The 20,796-nt window shown below is 42.1% G+C and overlaps 2 protein-coding genes across 12 annotated transcripts; both read right to left on the bottom strand.

Annotated features, from left to right (window-relative positions):
- Positions 1-663: 663 nt before the first annotated feature.
- Positions 664-13,123, bottom strand: LOC122414868 (zinc finger protein 271-like). 11 transcript variants are annotated; one of them, XM_043426502.1, is made up of 11 exons: positions 12,480-13,123; positions 11,064-11,185; positions 9,473-9,928; positions 8,563-9,110; positions 7,983-8,457; positions 7,639-7,883; positions 7,271-7,536; positions 6,115-6,252; positions 4,753-4,836; positions 4,451-4,668; positions 664-4,332 (listed from the first exon to the last, which is right to left on the bottom strand). In XM_043426502.1, the coding sequence occupies exons 2-11, from the start codon at positions 11,112-11,114 to the stop codon at positions 3,856-3,858; spliced, it is 2,958 nt and encodes a 985-aa protein (XP_043282437.1). In that variant the 5' UTR covers positions 11,115-11,185; positions 12,480-13,123; the 3' UTR covers positions 664-3,855. The 11 variants fall into 11 exon arrangements, with proteins under 11 accessions (XP_043282437.1, XP_043282434.1, XP_043282435.1 ...); XM_043426499.1 differs by having other exon boundaries at positions 6,031-6,252; positions 12,480-13,122; XM_043426500.1 differs by lacking the exon at positions 4,753-4,836 and having other exon boundaries at positions 6,031-6,252; positions 12,480-13,122.
- Positions 13,124-13,983: 860 nt separating this feature from the next.
- On the bottom strand, positions 13,984-20,677 carry LOC122414887 (uncharacterized). Its single transcript, XM_043426544.1, has 4 exons — positions 19,711-20,677; positions 17,458-17,776; positions 17,076-17,373; positions 13,984-16,987 (listed from the first exon to the last, which is right to left on the bottom strand). The coding sequence occupies exons 1-4, from the start codon at positions 19,802-19,804 to the stop codon at positions 16,220-16,222; spliced, it is 1,479 nt and encodes a 492-aa protein (XP_043282479.1). The 5' UTR covers positions 19,805-20,677; the 3' UTR covers positions 13,984-16,219.
- Between the last annotated feature and the right edge of the window lie 119 nt (positions 20,678-20,796).

Raw genomic sequence — 20,796 nt, 5'->3', positions numbered from 1 at the left:
TGCTGAAACCATAAAAAATTTCAAAAAGTTCAGAATTTTATAAAATTTGGTGAACATATTCTTTAGTGCCAAATTTGACAATACAAATTTTTTAAGATTTTTCTTCTACACAGTTATCGAGTAATTGATCACTAAAGTTCACGCGTATAAGCATAGCGTTTCCATATATATATATATAGGTATACATTCCGGGCATAAGAAATCTGCTTTAATGTGCAATTACTCGATAACTAAGTAGAAGAAAATTTTGAAAAAATTTGTGTTTTCGCACTTGATGTTAGTGCGAACAACATTATCACCAAATTTGATCAATTTCTTAATATTTAGACTTTTATACCGAAACTCCTTAAAGATCCATCGAAGAAGAGTTACAAATTTCAGGAGTGCAATACCGACGGCTTCTGAGGAGCGTTAATGAGATAAAGTTCACGAATAAGTGTCGCGGTGAATAATAAAAAATAAAAACAGAATTCAAATTGTGTAATTGGTCGCTGAAATTGACAGAGTTAATAATTTATAATGGGCGAGAGAGTCGATTACAGAGAAAGAATAAGCAATCATTTCGACAATCGACCGATAGAAAGAACATATGAATACGTGCAAATGGAAAAGGATAAAAATAATATTGGGAAATAAAGATGTCGGTAATTTTCCACCAAGTTGTCACATTTAACATAACACCAGTGTATATTGTGTCACAACTGGGATACATAATATTACAATGGTGCATAATAAAATTCTATACATATTTTTTCTTCTATCTAAAGATAAATCATATTTTAAATCTGTTGTTGTTGTTATTTTTTTCTTTCTTATTTTTCAATTTTTAATTCCATCACCCTGTTTCCCTTCGAACCGAAAAATAATTAATCGTTGTTTCGTGTTATTTCTCACGGATTCGATAATCAATGTATCGAATGATAACGCGCTACTCTCGGTTCGCAAGGAATATTAAGTTGGAATTTGATTTCAGCTTGTCAACACCCTTTCTTCTTTAATCTTTCTTCACTCTCCTGCTTGCACCATATTCAAACTCTTCATGATCCCCCCCCCCCACGAACAAGCATAAAATTCAAATTCATTTGTTTCCTTCTAAAAAGCAATGATCCAACTTTTTTTACGTCTCAAAAACATATTCGTAGTATTAATAATAATAATAATAATAATAATAATAATAATAATAGCAATAATAATAATAATTCATATAAACATTATCTCTATTCGTTTTATTTTCCGTATTAATGTCATTCTTAATCGTAAATACTATTCGATAGAAGGATGTGAGGAAGAGTGGCAGAGGCGGGGGGAGGAGGATTCGAAGGAATACATCGAAAAAATGTTTCACGAGGGCGGAGGAGTGAGGCGGTTGGGAGGAAAAGGATTAGTATTGACTACTAATGCTACGTGACTCGGAGAGGACTTTGAATCATCTGGGATGATTTTCATACTTCTACTTTCCCCACTCCCCTCCCTTTTTTTTGCATTTTCCGAAGCTCTACTATTCTTTTTTCTCTTGCTCTCTTATTCGTCCCCTTTTATCTGTCTCAATTAACGAGAATCTACAAACAATTAAGTTCTCGGTTCATATACGGTTCCACCAGTTAAAACGCATCTCCATTTGCATAATTATGATATTTATGTCCACCATTTGCCCTGCTGTGCGAATCTGCTGTTTTTTCTTCTTCGTTTAACGTTCTCGTTTTCGGTGTTTGACAACCAGCGATGAATTTGCACTTTGTCTTTAACATTTCCAAAGATGAATGTTTTTCATACCATGCACGCACACGCGCGCGCGCACACACACACGCACACACACACATCAGGCGCACGCGTAAATTGCCGAATATTCTAATATATTCATAAAATGTTAATATACGAGTCTAGTCATCTAAATAGCGTTGATGAGAGTCTACATTCATTTTCGCCGTTGTTATTTCTTTACTTGTAGTGCATTCTTTTTTTTCGTCAGTTTTTTCCTTTACACGAAATGCTCTGTGTGCTTCACGGCTTTTGCGCTTTAATAATGTTACTAGTTTCTTTTTGCACTCACGCTTAAACAATAAAAATAATAACAACTCTTTTTTTTTTACAATACAGCGGAACTGAAGAAAAAAAAAGGAAAAAAAAAGTTGGAAAAGGAAATATATGATACACGCGACGCTCTCGATGGACCAAGGGGAATCGAGCGTCGCAAGCTCGGGACTAAAAATCACTAAACAATGGATTGCAAACGTATCTCTCTTTGTCTGCCCTCCCAATCACAACTCCGTTCATATCTATATTTTTTTCGTCTCCTTGCTCATATAACATTCAAATAGGAAATACACGATCCTACAATTTGCTGTTCTAACGGATAAACGATGCACAATTTGTGCCAATGTTTCCTCTATCCTGATTTCTCGTAAAAACACGATTCTTGGTTTTGAGCTATTGTTTCGTTCATCTTTTTCCGAATAAAGCAGACTACCTGCTGTCGCCGGAGAAAGTTTTGTTGAAATGAAACAGCTCATTAATCGTTTATTCATTTTTTATTTTCGATTCATCGAAATATAGCTCAAATTCGATAAAACGCGTTTCAACTATGGCAGAAGTTAACTCAAAGCTGTACACATACGGCGTGTTTTTTTTTTTCTTCTTTCATAGAAATTTATTCGATTTTGATCAAACAGTTTTTCAAGCTGTATCTTCATTTAGACAGCGCATTATACAACTCGGCAAAAGTTTCCTGGTTCATATATTGCACTGAGATGTTTTATGTATTTTTTTCGTTTTCTTTCAAGGGTTGTACGCAAAAGGCTCCGCGCCGCAATCCTTTTACAAATTAAATTTCCATCGTTCTTACGAACAAAAATCCACAATTGCTACCTATTTTTATTATATAATATTTTACATTTTACAGTGTCCTTACACACCTCACAGCGTTTTCCCGGGTCGCATAAAAAAAAAACGTTCAAAACGAACAAAATATTTCGCCCGCGAGTATCTAGATAATAATGGATATATCCGTATAAACTCGTAGAAGCACGCAGTTTCGTATTTCTGTATTGGCTCAATTTTCACATACCTACTTCTCAACCGTTTTGTTTCTTCGTGCTCTTTCATCTCTCTAATTCTCTACATCAGAATCACGTTACGCGAAAAACGTTACGCGTGTGCCGATTAGAAAAAATGATGAAAATAGATTCGTTTTCATTCAAACTCTTATGATATACGCGATTATTAGATAAATACAATACTTTCCCTCCGCTCACTTTTAACGAGGATACGATTGGATATAACGCAAATTGGCAAGTTTGCGCGTACAATTATCATCATTATACAATACATTCCAATCGTACCTTCGCTATATAATATATCGTGTGCCCATGATACATTGAGCACTCCAATTTCAAAGTAATTTGAATTTTTTTTTTTTTTTTTTTTTTTTTTTTTGTTACACATACGTCAACTATGTCGGTTCCATTGGTTATTCGCAAACGGTATCGATTTACTTGTCCGTATGATATAGGATTATATCAATACGCTAAAGAAATAGCGTTCACCATTGGCGATTATTTATTTCCTCTCATCATTCGGAAGAATGAGAGAAAAAAAAGAAAACAGAAAAGAAAAAAAAACGAAAAAAAAAAAAAGAGGCACGAATTTACCAGTGCCGCCGTATTTTCGGCAATTTGCATGGTTCGTGCAAAGTTAAACGAGAGAAAGAGACAGAGAGGGAGGGAGAGAGACGTGTTTTAAGAGAAATCAGAATTCACCGTAATCCGAGATATATAATTCGTTTGGCGAATCGCTAATGTCGAATCTGGTTCCCCCGTCTTCGATAATCGTATATCAATGAGAAAGATTGTTGTTTCATCAATAAGAAGTAAGGACTCCCGGTGGTGTTGGGACAACGACCGTATGCTGCGGTACAACGGGGGGTGCCGGGGGTGCGAGGGGATGCCCAACGAGTACAGCGGCCGCTGGTATTGGCAGTACACCCGGTTGAGAAATTGCGGAGGCGGCGGTTGTTACTTGTGTCGGAGCTCCTTCGGCGGCATGTTTTCTCAAATGTCGCAACATGTTGCCTTTTTCGACAAAAGTTTTGCCGCAATCTGGACAGCTATGCGGTCTCTCGTCGGAATGCGAACGCCTGTGTGATACGAGATGACCCTTGCACATGAAGTCTTTGGGGCAAAGATCGCATCTGAATGGTCTTTCGGCGTTGCTGCCCTTGTTGTGCGAGCGCATATGAAAGAGAAGGTTCCCCTTGAGGGGAAAACTCTTGCCGCATTCTGTACACACGAAGGGCCGTTCACCCGTATGACATCGCATGTGATTAACAAGATGTTCCTGGAATAAGAATAAAGAAAAACAAGGATAGAACTCGTTGAAGAGAGTCAATTGAATTGGTGATTAAATAGGAATAATAGAAAGGTGGGAGGAGTCGTGCTCGTTTCGTTGGACCGACCTTTCTCGTGAATGGTTTGTTGCAAACGTTACAACAATGGGATGAATCTCCGGTGTGCTGACGTAGATGATTATTGAGATGTTCCTTTCTGGTGAAAGTCCTCTGACAGAATTCACATCTGTGGGGGGATTCCCCGGTGTGGATTCTCACGTGATTCGTCAAGTGTTCCTTCCGCGTGAACGACTTTGAGCAGAAGTGGCATCGATGTGGCGATTCGCCTGTGTGTTGACGCACGTGATTTGTCAAATGTTCCTTCCGCGTGAACGATTTGGTGCAATACTGGCACTTGTGCGGTGACTCACCCGTGTGCTGCCTGACGTGGTTAACCAGGTGGTCCTTCCGCGTAAACGCTTTCGGACAGTATTGACAGCGAAAGGGTGTTTCACCTGTGTATTTCCATTTAACAATATTTTTTCGTTTCTTCTCATTCTAGATAGAGATTCTACTTGACTTTTAGTTTCTTTTCATTTTTTTTTTTTTTTTAAATTGTTTCTTGCCGATTTATCGTTATCGCTCGTCATACAGACGTGGGGATTAACCTGCACAAGGCGAGTTTTGCCGGATGCGAACCACGGACGTTGCAACGAACGACGCGTTCATAATTTTTCATAAATCGTATATACCCCGATCTACGTGTTTCGTTTCTTTTCGTTTCTTTCTCTCTCTCTCTCTCTCTCTCTTTCACCCAAGATTTTAATTCACCACATTTTTCACCGCGCAACCCCGAGATCGGAGATGAAGATTTGTTGGAAAAAATGCGGGGTAATCATGTCCTCAGACTGCATAATTACCAGCTGCTCTATTGCAATATCCGTGTCTTCATTTACATCCAAGGTCAAAATCATCTTGAGCGCGTTTAATACGCATTAGTTTGTTCATGAATATAGAATTGTTTCGTTCTTACATTTCTTTCCATAAGCGTAGCCCCCATAGGATCTAACGGACAAACGCGAGCGCGCGCATGTACGTACGCACGCAGCCGATACCCATTAAAATGAATGCAAGCGGCAGGATACAAAGTGATAAAGCAATGGCGCGAATTTGAATTCGCTAGAAAGTGGTATAAGCGGTAATGATTCGACAAGTAAAATGGTGAAAAAATGATACGGAAATTGAAAATGAAAAATAATCTGAAGAAGCGTTATATGAGAGCGGTGTTTTTCAGGCAGTGCAATGATATCAATGCGAAAATGAGAATGGATAAATGAAAAAAGAGAACGATACAAGTGCTGCTGCGACGAGAATGTTAGCGGCACGGCACGCACGCATTTTCATTATTTCAATTCTCCAATGAATTTAAAACAGCCCGATAAGTTTAATATGGTATTGGTGAATGGATTAATGAATCGAAGCCGTTCTTATGATAGATATATCGGGAGAGAAAAATTTTTTGCATCTGCTTCGTTTTTAGAGAAATATTCTCCCGTTGTTGTTCCTTGACGGTAAAACATGTGATAGATATCACTCCGAGAAATATTGTGTCACACGAAAACGCGAGAAATAAATAAAAAGAAATATTTTAAGAAACGAGTAAGATTTTTTGGTTGCCCGTGAAGTGAACATCTGCCAACCGCTCTCACCTGTGTGTTGGCGGATGTGGTTAACAAGGTGTTCCTTTCTGGTGAACGATTTGGAGCAGAAGCCGCATCGGTGTGGTGACTCACCCGTGTGCTGGCGTACGTGGTTCAGGAGATGTTCCTTTCGGGTAAACGTCTTGGAGCAGAAATCACAGCGATGCGGTGTCTCACCGGTGTGCCACATTATGTGATTCGTGAAGTGCTCCTTCCTCGTAAACGACTTGCCTAATTTCATTCGAAAAGAAAAAAGAAAAAAAGCATTTCAAATATTCCATCGCTATCCACGCCGAAGAAAAGGGCTTGTATGCCTATCGGACCTTCCAATATAGTACAACAGAACAATATTTTATTAAAACTCATTGTCCGATAAATTTCAACAATTACTATTCCCCCGTCCCTCATTTCAACGAGTTGAAAATCAGCCAAAAATACATGGGGTTTATACTATCAACGCGGTTGTTCCATCGCGTTCAATTTCCCTCCACGCCCCGTCCCCCTCCGTCCTCGCGTCATCCAATAATTAATAAGTCGGGGGCGGGCGCGCACGCGTCAAAAGTCTCGTACCAACGACACAACGATGTCGCTGTATAAATAATCGATTCGACTTGTAATTCCAATGTTTGACAAACCATAGAAATAAATTAAATAGTAAATCGCTAACACATGGTTATTTTCGACGGATTGCCTGTGGGGATCATTGAAAATTGGAAGCGAAGGAATATACGTAAAAAGCGCTCGCGCTACCCAAAAAATATGATATTCTCACGCCCGTCCACCGACACACTTGGAGGGTCAAAGGCGCGAACGCGATGCGCGAATTTACATTTAATCCCTTTTCCCCCTTTTCCGACAACTACTGTGCCGCCTATCGGAGATGAAAGAAATTTCATATTTTTATTACGAACTAAACGGAATCGTAATACTCGACCGATCGAACTTTTTAATGACGAATGAATTCGATTGAAAAAACATGTGAAAGCTTCTATTTTAACCTTTAATAGACGACCGGGATTTGAGAGTTGAAATCACCCTTGAAAAGTGAAAAAATTAATGTCTGGTATCCCGTATCAACTATATACAAAGTTCATATCACAGGGCGAGCTGATATATCGGCTTTTAGGTCCTCTAGAGGTTAATGAGCTAGCTCCGGTACTTGGCTAGATGAAAAATTGAATTTAATTGATTTTTTTCTTCAACTTGAGACTTGGATTTTATTAGAAATGAGAGAAATGAAAATACCTACCACATATTTCACAACGAAAAGGCGTATCATTGGTGTGCGATCGCATATGATTGGCGAGATGTTCTTTGCGAGTATATTTTTTGCCACAAACTTGACAATGATGAGGTGTTTCGCCGGTATGCCACATAACATGATTCATAAAGTGTTCCTTACGGGTGAAGCTCTTCTTGCAAATGTCACAACGATGAGGAGTTTCACCTGTGTGTTTGCGCACGTGGTTGACCATATGCTCTTTGCGGGTGAAAGTTTTTGCGCAATATTGACACCTGAAAAGAAATGCGCGTGATATTCCACTTGCAGAAACAATAGTACAAGAAAGAATTTCATTCGTTCCTACTGATGGAACGTGTTTAAGAAGGAGCACTCACCTGTACGGAGTTTCGCCGGTGTGACAACGCGTATGGTTGTCAAGATGCTCTTTCCGTGCGAAACTTTTGCCACAAACGGTGCAATTGTACGGCTTGTCGGTCGCGTGACGTTTCATGTGACGCTCAAGAGAAGGCGCGTTTGCAAAAACGTGAAAACACACCGCACACGTGAACATTGAACCACCCAAATGACATTTACCATGACGAGTCAGATCGTTCGCGTTCGAGAATGCTTTGCCGCAAACCTGCGATTAATACAACACAAACAATGTCCCAAGGATTTTTTCTTTCACATTGAGGCGCGGGGGGGGGGGGGGGAGAGAGAAAAAAATCGGGATAATAACCTGACACGTGAAGGGTTTCCGTTCGGTATGATATCTCCGATGGACGATAAGCTGATAGCGAAATTGGAATATTTTGCCGCAAACTTCGCAAGCGTGACTCCCAACGGATACGGGCGAAGCGCTTGGTCCAGGCGTTGCCTCGCCGTCACTAGTCTTGATGTCAAATTTGTTGAGCTGTACTTGTTGAACGATCGGTGTTCCATTCTGTATAGTAGTAACAGTTTGAGTGGGTACTGTCCCACCAACGAGTGTCGTACCAGCTGCTATTTCGCTCTGAAGTTTCCCAAATACTTCGTGATAAGCGAGCAATTGGTTTATATCCTCAACGTTAACCTTATACATGTTTTGGACCATTTCAGCACCAAGAGTCTTAGCGAGATCTTGCTCATTTCCAGCGCTTATCTTCACTACCGAACCATCCGCTGTTCTTACGTCCATCATGTGACCACCGGGTTTCAAGTCTGGTACTTGAAACCTGTTGAGAAGATGTTTTTAAACATTTCATCGAGCGGTGAATGGGAAACAAAGATACAAAAACAAGTTACATATTTGAGATATATATATCATTTTTTCAACTTACTGTGCCATGTTTAGTTGACGCAGTTCCTTTTCTTTCTCAGGTTTCGTTGCAGTTCCATTATCGTTGCCACCAGCATTACCGCTTATACTAACGCCGATTTGCTGCTGCTGCTGCTGCTGCTGCTGCTGCTGCATAATGCTCTGTTGCAAATCTTGCGGTTGTTGAAGCTGAAGATCGCACTGAACTTGACAATGAACTTGATTATCGCTACAGCGTTCGGTGGTACAGCTACCGCCCTCATCCTTAACTTTGTTTTCATCTCGCTGGGCGTTCTGATTTTGTGAATTTGTGACATTGTTTTGAGGATTTTGATGACTTTGCATCTGATGATGCGCCTGTTGTTGTGTCTGTTGTTGTTGTTGTTGTTGTTGTTGCTGCTGCTGCTGCTGCTGCTGCTGCTGTTGTTGCTGTTGTTGCTGCTGCTGCTGTTGATGCAGCTGTTGCTGTTGAGACTGCATCTGTTGCTGCATCTGTGCGTGAGCAGCCTGCAAATGACTCGCCTGTATGTGAGTCCCGTCTAGATTCAGGCCCGGCAGCGAGACTGCAATCTTTTTTGTTTGTTTTTCCAAATAGAAGAGAAGGAAACAGAGGGAAAAGAAAAAAAAGGCACAATATTCAGTATCGCCTGTATGATTTATCGTTGTTTTCGCGAGATACATTGACTGGAAATCCTTAATCCCGATCGATAGAGTTAATTATCAAAAATTCCGAATGACTATTCGTTGGGAAAAGAAAAAAAGCGAGGCAGAGAACAAAAGCAAAGATGAACAGGCTGTCTTGAAACGAAAGAAATAAAAAATGATAGAACAAAACTACGGGTCGCTGTGTACAGGCACGGCAAAAGCAAAAAAGTATGAAAAACCAATGGGTAAATAAACGTTGACGTGCACAAATGGTACGTGCAACAAACCTGTGGGCCCGATTGCAACGGGGTATCAACCGTGCCGTTGCCCAGATTATTATTGTTGCTATTGTTGGTGGTAGTAGCGGTGGCGGCGGTGATAGCGGTTGTGGTAGGAGAATTGTTAATAGCAGATTTTTGATGATGTCGATGAGTGTCGTCGCTCCGAAGAATGAGATTTCCTCCGACTGCGGCAATCTGATGAGATCCTGTTCCAGCTTGGACAGCTTCTTTATTTTGGTTTTGTAATTCGGCGCTCCTTTGAGAGCCGATGGAATTTTGTTGTTGAGTATGATAGACCGAAACCTGGGGTATCGGCCCGGGAAACAAACCCGTCAAGACCCAATACTTGGCTACCGAGGAGGCTAACGCTACCGCCGGCGTACCTACTCGTACATCCGAGGAAGAAGCTTGTTGCTGCGCATTCCCTAATTGTCCTTGACTCGTGTTACTAGCTACATTTGCCTGATACCAAGGACGACATCTCTTTACAGATTCAACCAGCCACCAATAAATATATATATGTCTATGTAGGTAGTGCGTCTTTTATTTGCTTCATTTTTCATTAAATTTTTTTCACAACACCGACATTCCACGTGCCGTTGACGCATGCGGCTAAGCTCCAATCGACAAATGCGACAATTTACGTCGATAGATCCTCTCACAGCCTTGAATGTCTCGCAATCGCATCGGGGTGCACACCCATCACGGGGACTAATTTCTACCAGGGATAAATATCACACAGGCTGGGGTAGAGGAACGGGGAGTAAAATTTAAGGTGCAAAGATTAAAAAAAAAAGCGCAAGCTACTACAGGACTCTCGATCCAAGAGACACTACAATCTTATTCGACAAAACATTTTGGTAGGCAAACATATTTGTTTGATATATCATTTATATAATGGCGTATAAACAAAAGATATTCAAAATAGAAGCGACTGTTGATTAATTATCAAGTCAAGTAAGACGCGAAGGTTTATCGATGGGCAGCAACACGAGATTGTGAGTTTTGAACATTGTTCGGCTAAGCGAAAAGAGCTGCAGCCGCTGATTATTTTTGGCTTAAAAGGCGAAATTTAGTTTTCCAGCCGATGTATCTAGAATAACTCGGTTGTAATTTTTTTCTCTGTGATAAAAATGCGCATTTGTAGTTTGGTGATTAGCCGTAAAAGCGCATATCGAAACGTAACCGAGCATAGCTTTTTTTTTCTTTTCTCAGCGATAGGGGACGGCCGAGCGGCTCAGCTTTTTAACACGGAGCAATACTCTTACGTCGCCCTCTTGTTACAGTTTTTTCATTCGCGGCGTGTAGAAATTATATGAATATAAAGAAAAAAAATAATAAAACGCGACAGATCAGAATGATCTTTGAGTCGTCTTGGAGGCGCGTCGGTGTATAAAAATTGAGCCACCCGGCACGAAGCACGAACCGGTACTATCGGCTCCCCTCTCGATATAAAATCGTACTGTCCAGAGATTATAAAATATCTTTGTCGCAAGTTCGTTTCGGAATGTGGTACAAGATTCGTTAGGATATCAGGGAAAGAAGAGAATCGATCGGGGGGGAAAAGAAATAATGTAACGAGGAAAGAACGCGTTACCTCTTGCTGGGCCTGCGAGGCGGCTGGTATAGTATGCTGTTCGCTATTCATTTTTGCGACGAAAAACAACACGGCGGTTGCCTCGTACTCAATCTTCCTCCATATTTTTCATTAGCTTCATTCTGTAACAAACAAACATGTAAAACTATCCGCTCTAGCAAACTGGTGAGAAAAGGATGTTGGATTAATATCCAAGGTCAAAGACAAAAGAGAATAACGATTAATTGTTTCGGTCGATTGAAACAAAGACACAAAAAATGATGAATCTGTAGAATGCGTTATAACCTTAAAAATAGAAAAAAAAATCAAAGTGGGTCCGATATATTGAAAATGAGTGAAATTCCGCGAACTTGGCCAAATCACTGATGGAAAATAAACATCATTGACGAAAAAGGCGGTAAAGCTTGGTCTTAAACTCGTCCGAATTGATACTTCTGGGCAGAATTTACCGCATCAGAGTCGCGAAGATTCATTCACGTTCCGATCATTTAAGAAAACGAATGCTTTCTTTTCGTTCGATCAATCTTGTTTTCGATTAAAACAATATTTTATTTTTTTTCTTACTTTCTTCAAGTTTAATTAGTATTTTTCCGAGAGCGGGAAAGGGTGAGTCATCGAATTAACGCGATCCAACGGCGACAAAGGCCCCTCTTTCACTCACTCGACACACTCCTCACCACCAACGCGCGCGCGTTCGCGTTCGCGCGTATGCATGCACGCACGCATACACCCAAAACAGCAGTGGGAGGTAGCAGCACCGCAACGAAATGCGGTAAAAGAGAGAAAGAACGAGACGACGAGAGGAGGAGGACAACCTGGACGACGAGACGTGCAAAACCGTACGGAACTGGTATAGTGTAAAAATTTGCTTATCGTACAAAGAGGCTTATCAATATTTAACTTGACTAGTCCTTACGGGACGACACGATCGAGTTCAATATAGAAAATGATAGCCACATTGAGACGTAAGTAAATATATGAGAAAATAAAAAACGAAGAAATGATACGCGGGATGTGTAGGGATACGGGTATGGACTGTATGACGCGTCAATTATTGGGACTCGTGGAACGAGGACAAGGGGCCAACAAGATGGACGGTAGCGACGCGGGGAATGGACGGGGGGGGGGGGGGGGGGGGGTGAGATAACGGTGGGAGGTAATAACGGCGGCTAAGGTATATACGTTTTACATTTATACATGAATTTACGAGTGAACATTGATATAAAACACGCAGAGTTTTATGTCGATCTATTTACCCTCCTGTACGTATATGAACGTATTAGAATGATTCGAAACGACGGTTGAACGGGATTTGATGAAATGGCTGATTGCCCGAGAAAGAAAAAACAATAGAAAAAGATGGAAATAAAAAAAAAAAAATCTTGCAAGGAAAATTAGTTAAAATGAAGGACTCACGTGGTACTAGATTCGACTCGAGGCTTTTAAGCATCGTTCTCGGTCTTCTCTTTCTTCTTTCCTCCTTTCTCTTCTTCCTTTTAGTTTCGTTGCACGCGGTTTTTATTTTTTCCTCAACTTCCTCTACATCGGCCGCGACCGTATTGCGTCCCGATTGTAAGAGACGGCGGGGGTACGGACGCGCTCTCCGCTTCGGCCTCGCGACTACCTCTCGCTATCTCTTTCCATCCATCACTTTTTTTCTCTCTCTCTCTCTCTCTATCCCTCGAGCTGTTGTTCCACACACACACCGCTACTTTCGCTACCAAGCGCGCCGATCCAACCTCAGCAATAATGGCCACGTTAACCCACCGACGTATAGGGAACTCGCTAATCCGGTATAACACTGATCGTGCAGGGTATATATTTCCATTCGATAAAGAATTTATTATGTGAAAAGTATTTATTACGCCGCTCGTGCATGGGAACACCACGTCGGGTCGGGACTAGATTCCCGAATTCGTAACACACTTGTACGAACATGCATGCACTCACACACCGCGAGAAATTTTGCTCTTTGCGAGCGAGGAACGAGGAGGAGGAACGACGACGACGAGGAGAGGATAATACACGACGACTGTCATGGCGCCCTTCGTCCGCCATCATCATTGCCGCCGCCCGCCGCCCGCCGCCGCCGCCGCCGCCGCCGCGACCCGCCCCGCTGTGATATTACGCGCGCCTATATATGCGACACAGTGCCTCGCGATGATCATCAGCCCGATCATCCTCCCCCAGCCGACCTCTCCGCCGGCGGCGCCATCAATCATTTTTCTCGCAACAATATGAAATTTTGACGATACCAAGCAAACGATCAATTATACCACCACGCTAGAGAGAAAGAACATTTTTTTCATCGTTTCGAGCCTCTATCGTTTTTTCGTTGCATTTCCATTGGAAATGTGTGCGTGTGTGTGGGTGCGTGCGCGCGCGCGCGTGATACACATACAAGCAGCCGCGCTGCAAAGAACGAAGAAACAAGCATTAGAAACATAAACGACGCGATAGGAGATGCGCGCGCATCAACAGTTTCGCGCAGTCGTGGGGGCTCTCTGCTATCTATCGCTGCGAATATAAAAGGCGCGCGAGCTCGCGCCAATATTCGAATCGTTGGAATGTGCAGCAGAAATCAGAAAGATCGACTCCCCCCGAATAATAAATCTCAAGTCCATTCTCGGCAAAGTCATGAAATAAAGAAAAACTATGGGAAATGATGCACTGTCAGAACTCGATGGCGACCTGAAAAATGAGATAGCTTGGGAAAAAAATTACATTGAGACTTTCACGATTTCCGCAATAACTCGTTTCCAATCTTACAACCGTCTCGTTATATTGATTAAAAATGCGTCTCCTCGACGACTTTCACGCACAATAAATATAAAATATTTCTAGATATTCGTGCTAATGATTATTTCATTTGCGTTTCCGAGAGGCGCGGGATTCATGGAATTGAACGAACGGAGGAGGATTATGTATCACAGCTGGAATGAACTTTTATTTATTTGTAGAGCGAATATTACATATTATGATGCCAATAGATCGCGGCAACAACGACGCTCAACGGGATATGTTCCAAAAATATTTTGTAACTCATATAAATATATATATATATATTATATACGAAAATTTGTATCGAGCCATTATATATGGCGGGATCGGGCGGGGGGTCGTTTGAGGAATCTCGTAGGATCGTTGACCGACGGCGAGAAAAAACCAATTAAATCAGGACCGATTGCACGAAAAAATGTGTGCGCGATGGGAAAATAAAATTCCACGCATATTACATATGCACACTTTTATTTCTCTATTAAGGTGATCTATCGGTCGTTGAACAGATAAAAATCTTGTTGCATGGTTTATTCCACGTAATTTGATATTTATTGAAATAAAATACGAGTTATACGGTATTCTCATTTTATCAGTGAATGGCTGAAAAGGCCTAATTTTTATTTATCTTGGAAAATCAAGGATGCCCGAGCTAATAAACGGTAAAACGAATTTGCAGTTGTCTCTTTCGCACTAGCGCAACCGATGGATCACCTTAAAACCAACAAAATAGGATAGAATATGGTACAACGAGCCAATATATCCATGGCGATCCGTTTGTTTTGTTTTGTTTGTTTGTTTTTTTAAATTTTTTTAATTGTCTCTCTTTAATACTTGGTGTCAAGACGCTGCCAGGCGTTTCTAGACGTCTATGCATAGGTATGCATGTGTGTATATTGTATATAATATATCGCTATTCTCTCGGTAGTCACTCGTGAGTGATTAATCGTTTTTGCACAAGCATTATTTACACGTATCTGTACAAACGTCTTTCCGATCGTAATTGATTTAGTGTAAACAACATAAAACATAATAATATATTAGGATGGTTAAAAAAAAAATCGATTTTTTTTTTCGTGGGCCGAAGAGGGTTTTAGTACACGTAAAAAAGTGACTTTCCCAAAATTCCTACCAAAATTGTACTAAAACAAAGTTATAATGGAGCCTATCATTCCTCGATAACGAGAAGATTGCTTCTCGCAGTACGCTTTAGCGAGGCTAAGCCCGATTGCGTAGCGAGAAAGCAATCTAGAGCACACGAGATGCTCCTATACCGGACGAAAGTATCCGTTCTTGAAGGTCGAGTTCGAGCCAAGCTTCTCGTATTGCAAGATGGGGAAATCGGAAGGCTTTACCCGCTCCTGGCAAAAATCCGCCTCTCCTACGTGAGAGAAGAGGATCTAAAAAATTCCAAGTTCCGATATTTGGGAATTGACCATCTCCCGAATATCGAAACGCATCAATATTCAGCGGTCTCAAACGACTTTTCTATGTTTTTTTTTTTCCTATTTTGAGGAAAATCATCATGGAATAATTTTAAAAAAGTCATGAAATTTAGAACATGTTTTTCCATCGTAAATCTGCATAATTTTGCTATTCGGCTGAGATCACGCTTCAAAATCTAAAAAATGAAAAAAAAAAAAAAAAAAAAAAAAAAAAATTTCGGTGTTCTTTTTCCCCACGTTCTTTTACAAGAGCACCATAAAATTATTGTAAACGAGATAAAATTGTATAAATATCACACATGTTGGAAGTATCTATATTTTCAACGATAATAACTATTTCATGGATCCTGAGGTGACGGGTCAATTTACTGATTGAAAAAAAAAAAAAAAAAAAGAACAATTCAATTTTCAAAAAAAAAATTTGGTGGGAGAATTCTTTTACGTTATGTTTGCATAACGTTTCATGACATTTTTAGAATTTTTTCATCATGATTTTCCTCAAAACAAGGAAAAAACAGAAACAAAATAAGAAAAAATTCACTTTTTTACATGTACTAAGATCCCTTCTCGGGCCACGAGAAAAAAAATCGATTTTTTTCTTTAAGCATCCTAATTATATATATATATATATATATATAAAAGATAAATATGAATAATGATAATAATAGGGAGGTGGAGAGAGAGAGGGAAAAAAGAAAAGGCGAAAGAGAAACTGGAGGATAGGCCGTGAGAAAGGCACGAATGGGCTTTTGTTTTTCATCGGATCGAGGAATGAGTAAGAATGCTGACTAGTGCATTCGATGTATATAGGGAGGGAGGATAAAAAAGGGTAAGAGCGTCCAAGGACGCGGAGAAAGAAAAGTATAGTTTGGCATCGTAATTCGGGATCGAAAGGTCGAAATCGGGCGCATATAACGCGGGAACACAGGATATTTACAGTTCGGTAGTTATTTCGTCCTGGGGTCGAAATCCCAAAATGGTAAAATCATCGATTAGGCAGTTTTGCTCGGGAGGAGGAGGAGGAGGAGGAGGAGGAGGAGGAGGAGGAGGAGTAGAAGTCCAGTCGTTGAGTATCGTATAACTGGCCGCCTCGTCGATGGAGCTACGAAATTGCCACTGAGGATTGAGATCGGTGTCGAGAACGGTCGAAGGAGCTTCGCTCGTACCGACGTTCGCCTCCTCCCCGCTCGTCGTACCATTGTCGTAATTGTGATTAAACGCCGAGATAGCCAATTGTTGAAAATGAGATTCGATCGGTTGATCAAGATGATGGTGATGATGATGCTGAAGCAGCAGATGATGATGGGAATGGTGATGATGATGATGATGATGATGATGATGATGATGATCGTGTATTTTTGGAGTGGGATAAACGAGCGGTGTCGTTTGTCCGATCGTCGAGCCCGACGGGCTCAGTTTCTCGTTATAAATGCTAAAACTATTTTGTCCGAGACTGGAAGCTATCGGACTGGCGTTCTCCTTGGTATAGCCGAGGCTCGAACTCGTCCGGCTCGTGCTGGATTTATCGCTAGCTTGAAAAGTCGTTAGCGGTGCATTAGCCTGGAACGTTGTAAGATTCGTTGGTGTCGAACGCATCTCGAACGGTTGCGTTATCGCGATTGGTTTATCCGTCTGTTGGTGCTGCACCAACTGAGTCGCATTGCTCGTTGATTGCTGAAGGAACGTAACCAATTGGGCAACCTGGGTGGAAGAAAAAACAAAAAATGAATAAATATGATGGAAAGGTCGGTGCATGGCATGCGGGAGATGGGAAAAAATGGTCTCTCACTTCCGGAGATGTATGCTTTTTATATCTTCGCAAAAGACGTTCGGCCCATGCGAGGAGTCTCTGCCAATCTTCCGGTGGGAAAGATACGTCTTGCTCCTTTTTATTAACGAGAAGCAATATTCGAGCCAAATCACGGAGCACGGGTCTATAGGCTTGTATACCAACGGGACCGTCACCGTTGTTACCAGAGAAATACAATTCTCGTACTTGTCTCCTCGTGTCGTTGAGCATCGCGAGAAACGTGTGGGCCTCGCCGCGCAGTGTTCCAAGATGTTTGAGAAATTCTCGTCTTTCGGCGCTACGGAACAAGAAGAAGAAGAAGAAGAAGAAGAACGATGCTGCCGGGGATTGCGCATAGAACGCAGAGAATAAGAGAAAATACCTGTCCTCGAATTGGCGAAGCAGCTTGGCCGCTTTTTTCTTACGCTGATGTACGACGACAGCCCCGCAAATGATAATAAAAATACATATGGTCGCGCCGGAAACAATACCAACGAGAATCGCGACTTGACTTCCGGTAAAACCGAACATGTAGCCGGTTTCTCTGCAGATACGGCCCATATATTCGTCCCTCGTTGACCAATCGGCGGTGTGACCGGAAGGGCATGATTCGACGCATCTACCCCGATGAAGAAGAATCGCGCATCTCGCGCAATATTCTCCTCTGCATCTCAAACAACCTCCCTCCTTTTCCACGCATTCTGCAATATATAAATAGAAAGCGGCATTTGTCAAATTTTATATATACGAGCCGGATCTCGCCCGGAACACCGGATCATCATATATCTTTCGTAGAGTTCGTAGAGCTACCACCGGCGCTCGGAGAGATATATCGTGTACTACTTTTAACGCGCGGTGAAACATTCACCGAGTTGAGAACACACTGGGGTACGCCGCCTGTGTACCGCGCGCGAGCTCGCCGATTCAGCGGTTATTGTAACGCAGCAATGCAGCAGTTAGCAGCAGCTAGCAGCAGCTAGCAGCAGCTAGCAGCAGCCCGAGTATATACGAGATAGATATATAAGATATGATATAGGCTAGCTGTACAATTTTCATCGTTATATCAATTGTTGAGTTGAGCTCGGACGCGGAGAAGCTTGTAAAAATCAAACGAACGGTATGACCGCGACGACGCGGAAACTCGTATAAAAAACTGAAAGACGAAAGGACTTTCATAGCGCGTTGCGGTTTTAAAGGCATGCACGCGGGTTATTAACGATCGCGCGATACGTAAATTTATCCGGAGAGAAGGAATTATTCATTTACGCAAGTCGCCGCGAATAAATTCTCAAATAATATCAAGATATATAAGAGGGAGAAACGAAAGCAAGACTTTCGAATATTGAGGCAGCGGCGTAATCGTATATCGCATACTCTCCTCTATTCCGAGAGTCGCTCGGAACCGCGACTCCATATGCGAGGAAGCTGGCTGGAGCAGTTTCCATATAACTGTAAATCCGGTCTCGCGCGCGACCTCCTTCTTCTGCTCCTTCGGCTGGTCCGACGCGCGGCGCGGTTGGTTTACGTGCACCGTTATTGTCTATACGCCTATTAGATATACTTGCTCGCGAGTAGTGTATAGCAGTAGTATAGCGGCGCAAGGGGACAGTAATGTACACCCGAAATGTAAAAAAGCAGCCGAAAATAAAAAATAAAGCACAAAAAGAGGGCGGCTGCGGATCGGTTGTGCAGACAAATGGAGGATGCGGCTGTTTATAAAAAACGAGCGTCGTCAGCAGGAAGCAGGATGACGCAAACCATTCAAGAGACGTATAAAAAGCAACGTACTCGTCAGGAAAAGCCCTGCGCGCTCTACTTATTCATTATATTCGAGAAATATTCTTGATTGAAGCGTATATTTGGCTTGAAAGTCAACGTGCCTCGCGCTGCTTCATAATGCTCCTTTATAAGGATTTATTATAGAAGAATCAACGAAAAACCAAAGCGCGCGGTAATGCTCGTAATACTGATTGGTCGGGGAGCGCGAACAAAGCGATCCGTGGATCGGCGAACCTACGTATCGAATATCGAATACAAGAGAGTCATTAAAATTGAATTAAAAATTATGAAATGGAAAATGTTATTTTGATGATGCGAAAGATGAGAAGACACGGAGAGTAGAAGTATTATATACTCCACATATCGGTATATTTACTCGGAAATTTTGCGATAAAGCAGCAGCAGCAGCAGCAGCAGCAACGATTCGAATGATTCATTATTTGGATCGTTTAATCGCATTGCCATCGCGTTGCGACGACGTCCGAGGACGACGTATATGGCGTATGCGATGATGATTTGTTATTCGAAAAGACAAGCGAGAGAGCTTGCAGGTCGAGTTGAGTCACGCGAAGCAGAAACTGACACCTGTTGGAGCGAGCGCATGCGACTCGCGAAACAGCGGGATAAAAGGTACGCGGGCGGTTACAAAATTTCCATGGTACGTTTTGAGGATGCATATGAAGGTCGTCGGGTTTGCGATGTTTGATAAACCAGCAATTGAAATTGGTGGGCGCAACGAACCGCCAAGACCGGATTTTGACGAAGCAGCGTTACGTCGATGAAACTCGTTATACGGGTTTGTATCGACAACTTTCACTCTATGACATCGCGACGCTCGTGCGACTCGTCTCCTTACCTCTGACAACTTCCTGCTGTTGGGCCGACGAATAATCCACGAGATAAGGCATCAATGCAACACCCAAACTCATCACTGTCGATAAATTACCCATTTCGTCGCACTCCGCAGCATTATTATTTACAAACGAGGATATTTCATCCGACAGCTTTGATATTCAATCGCAAGAATTCACGAATTTCCACGCGCTCGAACCGTTCTCTTTTTTTTTTGTTAATCCTTTTTACGAATATAGTGCGCTCGCACCCGCTCCGCAGCTACCCGTGGTAATAGCGCTGTTGTGCCAGTTGTGCTGCGCGAGACGAAGCACCTAAATCGCGCGACCGCATTCTCTTTTCGACGCTTTCAACGATAATTCCCGAGCGCGACTGACACCGACCGATCCAAGATTTGAGATATCCGACGAAAGATGACGATGACGATAACGATGACGATGACGATGACGGCGGCGGCGGCGGCGACGACGACGACGACGACGACGACGACGGCTTTAGAAATAGAAAGGGAGGTGGTCCGGCGGAGGAGCGGCCGACCTGGCCGACTACCCTACCGCCTACCGCCGCTGCCGCTGTTGCCGAATCGCGCGACGCGTGCGGTTGAATTGGTAACTACGCTTGTGTCGCTTGTTACGCTCGAGACCATCGAGACTAGCCGCCGGCCGCCGCCGTCGTCGTGATAGCTGTGAGCGCTGTGAGGCAGCACAGTAGGCAGTAGCTGTATCATCAATAGGCGCAACAGTTTGCGCCCCTCCTGCATTCACTTTCAATAACCGACGAGCACCGATTCTCGCATTTATATGTATTTCCATTGTATATATATGGACACGGATGTTGCTTACTACTGGTGACGATCCTAGCCTCAAAAAACTGCACGGGAAACAGATTATTTATAATCTCAGAAAATCGCGTAATAAATCTAAAAATGAATTGACATTATTTGGCAAGCCTTGCTCATGTTGCCTAAAAAATTTCATATTTTTAGCATCATTTTTAACGGAGATATCACTGAATGCGTCTTTGACTTCCATTTAAAAAAATTCATTTTTTTTACACTTATCACTTTGGAAGATGCAATCGGTTTAAAAGC

This window comes from Venturia canescens, chromosome 8, assembly GCF_019457755.1.
Source record: "Venturia canescens isolate UGA chromosome 8, ASM1945775v1, whole genome shotgun sequence".
Classification (NCBI taxonomy): domain Eukaryota; kingdom Metazoa; phylum Arthropoda; class Insecta; order Hymenoptera; family Ichneumonidae; genus Venturia; species Venturia canescens.
Note: the sequence above shows the minus strand (reverse complement) of the source record. Positions and strands in the feature narration are given on the sequence as shown.